The sequence below is a fragment of the Halyomorpha halys genome, unplaced genomic scaffold, assembly GCF_000696795.3.
Source record: "Halyomorpha halys isolate HHAL.00 unplaced genomic scaffold, Hhal_1.1 Scaffold141.1, whole genome shotgun sequence".
Classification (NCBI taxonomy): Eukaryota; Metazoa; Arthropoda; class Insecta; order Hemiptera; family Pentatomidae; genus Halyomorpha; species Halyomorpha halys.
Window position 1 is genome coordinate 456423 of NW_027111321.1, and position 3818 is coordinate 460240.

At 32.1% G+C, this 3818-nt stretch overlaps 1 protein-coding gene across 1 annotated transcript in view; it reads right to left on the minus strand.

Moving 5' to 3' along the window:
- Nucleotides 1-3818, minus strand: part of Etf-QO (electron transfer flavoprotein-ubiquinone oxidoreductase) — a gene marked incomplete in the record, with an annotated part of 29311 nt that overhangs the window by 8511 nt on the left and 16982 nt on the right. The window contains 2 exon segments of the mRNA XM_067049343.1: nt 1-189; nt 2489-2664. Of these exon segments, the coding sequence (XP_066905444.1) occupies nt 1-189; nt 2489-2664 (365 nt within the window).

The following is a 3818-nucleotide window of genomic DNA, read 5'->3' on the forward strand; positions in this document are numbered from 1 at the left end:
CCAGTATCAAGTGTCTCCATTATACTCTCCGCAGCCAGCATGCCGGACTTCATGGCGTAGTGGGTTCCCTTAATCTTCGGCACATTCAGGAAGCCAGCGGTGCATCCAATTAGGCAACCTCCAGGAAAAGTTAATTTAGGAATTGACTGGTATCCACCTTCATTCAATGCTCTCCCACCATATGCAATCCTGAAGGTAAATATGTACACAAATTAAACATTTCAAAAATGGCAATCTTATTAATCTATAACAAATAAAAAATTAATATGAAGTAAAAAAAGAGTGCTTAAAAACTACAGTAAAGTTAAATAAAAAAACATATCATTTCTTAAGCTGTGATTCCTTGTACGGAAGCTTAAAAGACAGCATCACAAATCACACAACATGTAACACTCAAAAACAAGCTTGGAGAAAATTGTATATGTTAGTCGATATTATTCTGGCTACTTATTGAATAAATAAAAAATTAATATGGAATCTAAAAAGGGTAATTAAAAACCACTGAAAAATTTAATCAAATTAAATCCTCTTAAAGTAAACCAATATTGGGCAACTGGAAATACTAAAAAAAGATGCAAATATACCAATAATGAAAGTAATGTTTTAGGTGTCTTAGTGAGATCCCATTTTCTGAACTGTGAATTGCTTGAGAAAGAAAAAATTTCTTCCACATTAAACAATAACAGTTGTTGCAAAGAACAGTGAGACAATGCTCACATGTAGTCATTACATATATAAAATTAAATGGTCATTTAATTCACAGTAACCATTCCAATCATGGCACCAACAGCATATTTCTTCCTCTGCAGAAAGGTCTACCAGTAATCAGAACATAAATACTTCAACTCAGTACCTCTCAACAGAGGCAACATAGCACCCGGATATATTCCAAATAGATGATGAACGTCCAAGGGGAGCTACATACCCTAACTAGAGAAGGGATCTTATAAGAAGATTCGAAATCGTTAAGATCAATATGTCTTACATTCTTTCTGATAAAAGTATTGGAAAAGATTGTATATTGATTCATTCAAAACAAATGGCGTACCAAACAAGGAAGTCCTGTGAGGATGCATTATATAACTCGGTTTTGAGGACGGAAAAATTCCAAGAGCATAGATAAATTATAATAGGCATCTTTGCTGTTATTGAAGGTGCATTAGGAAAACTTCTTACTAATATTAACATGCTAAGGAAGAGAAATATAGATCTAATATTTTCCAATGCATCATTTCTTTCCTGGAACAAAGGATCATTAAATCAGAATCAGGACACAATGAACTGTGGATTAGGCCTAGATGCAGCTGCCCACAGGGCTCAGTACAATTTCCGGTACTGCAGTGTCTGGTGGTTGACTCTCTGTTGTCAACTATCAATGATGCAGGATATTATCAATGATACACACAAGGATATGTGGATGATTTCACAATCCTGATTGAAGGAAAGTATTCTAATATACTTTCAGATTTACTCTAAACACAATAGACATATTGATGAATCAGATGAACTAAATTGAATCAAGACAAATCTGAGTATGGATCCATGGGAGAAGGGGATTGGGAAATGAAACATCTGAACCATAAACATAGCATAGCTATGTGAAGAATGGGACCAACCACTTGTATCCGAGCGAGTTAAAGTGCCAACTTTGACTAGCTTGTGACTGTAGCAGTTCAAATCCAGCTAAGAGGGATTAACTTTTTTCATTTCTATGGCGGTCCCATGAAATGACATTATATGCAACCTTATTTTGATTACATAAAGCCAATATGGTAATATCCAAGATATTAACACAGAATTTTCAAAAAAGTTTCCTCTAAAGTATCTTTAATTTTCTTCATTTGAAATAATTACTCATTTCTCATTAAAAAAAAAATAATAAATCTATACCGTTACAACTGAGCTGTATTAAGGTGAAGGGTTGAGGGTGTAGTACTTTGTAAGAAAGTACTATCACTAAACCACTAGATTTTTATTCAATTAAGGATACCCAGTCAATGAGGCTGGGTGGATCCAGAGAGCTCCTGAACGCACAGGGGTGACTCACAGCTACAGTGAAACAGTAAATAATTATCTGCCAGAGACGAATTCGAACCCGAATCCTTGGAGTTAACAGCACAGTACCTTATCAATGAGCTACCCACTCCTGACCCATATATCTCATTGTTAGTATGTATATAATAAAAAATGTGTAACTATAAACTATGAAAGAATTTGATAATTAACAAAAGGAGAAAATAAATAAACATATATATTTTAGATAGTTCTATCTTTTTCCTTTTCTTGTCATGTAAATGGAATTGTATTAAGGCAAAGTATAGTCATCAAGAATAATAAATAATTTGCTGTTTAGAAAATAATAAGGATTAATTTCAACTCGAAGTATGTTGGTATGTTGTTCAATGAAGCATCACCTGCACAAAATTTATTCTAACAAGGTAATAAAACCTATACATAAAAATACCTTATAATACATGACAATGATTACCTTTTACCTCCTTCCAGAACTTTTTTAATACTCGGATGATGCTTAAACTTCTGGAATTCTCTGAATGGGCTCATGTAAGGATTGGAATAATCCAGTCCGATGACCATCCCGATTGCGATGAGAGGAGTTGGATCGTTCAGATGATACAGGAATGATCCTCCGTAAGTATGTATGTCCTACCAGAAAACGATAACAATTTATCAAAAAATTGATTTAAATAATTGATTGCATAATACAACATGGAATATTTATTTAGTCTATTCTCAGAGAAAGGGTTGGTATTGAGATAGAATTATTCGAAAAGTAAAAGTACTGCAAATCAAGCTGAAAAAAAATTTGTTAATAATGAGAAATAACCATTAACTTGCAACACATGTGCTTAATGTATCAAATAATTTTTATAATAATAATCTCTGCGTGATTGTGTCTTGGTTGTTTGGAAACGCTCCTCGACAACAAGAGTCAATATTTGTTAAATTAATTAAAATAAAATTCTCATATCTTAGGTAATTATGTCTTTTTATTAATATAAACCTTACAAGCATCAAGCTTATTTATAAATCTGAGGATAAATGCTGTTTACTCATTATATTTTATAATAATAAAAAATTATTTAAAATAAAATAAAGAAATTTTATATAGTTTAATCTTACTTCTCATATATAACATTAGCATGTGTTCAAATGAGAAGCTTTAATATTAAATAAATATGAGCATTTTATTTCATTATATATAATATTATAGACTCTTAATCTCAGGGCGGGTTTCTAGACAATCAGAACAAAGATTTTTTAGTAACATTTAATTTAAATTAATATCTCTTTTACAATTAATTACAAATTTTTTACAATGTATTTAAATTAAGGTAGAACAAAACTAACCAATTTCATAGAATCTTCTTTTGATGATTTTCTCAACAAACTAACACTGACTCTTGGCAATCTTTCTGCAAATAAACACTAATGAAACATAGCATTGGTTCCCTAACAGTTTTCAACTCACTTCTCATCCACCGAAGTGTGTTGTTTGGCGATCCAAACAAAGAGTCCTTTTTTCTTCTCGGGTGACTCTTCGATGTCTTCTTTTTTTAAGATGTATATAGTAGCTAAGGGATCTCCAGGACATCCTGCCTCTAGGCGATGTTATCCATCTCCTGCCTAAGCAACGAATGAATCCAAAAACCAAGACGTCCTGTCTAGATGTTTGTTGTAAACATCGATTGTAGCACAACAGTTTTGAGTTTTACACGTTATTCTTTAACATTTAGTATCAACTTCTATTTTTTCTTAAATGTATTGTAATTTCAATTATGATGGGAAGTTAAAATAAA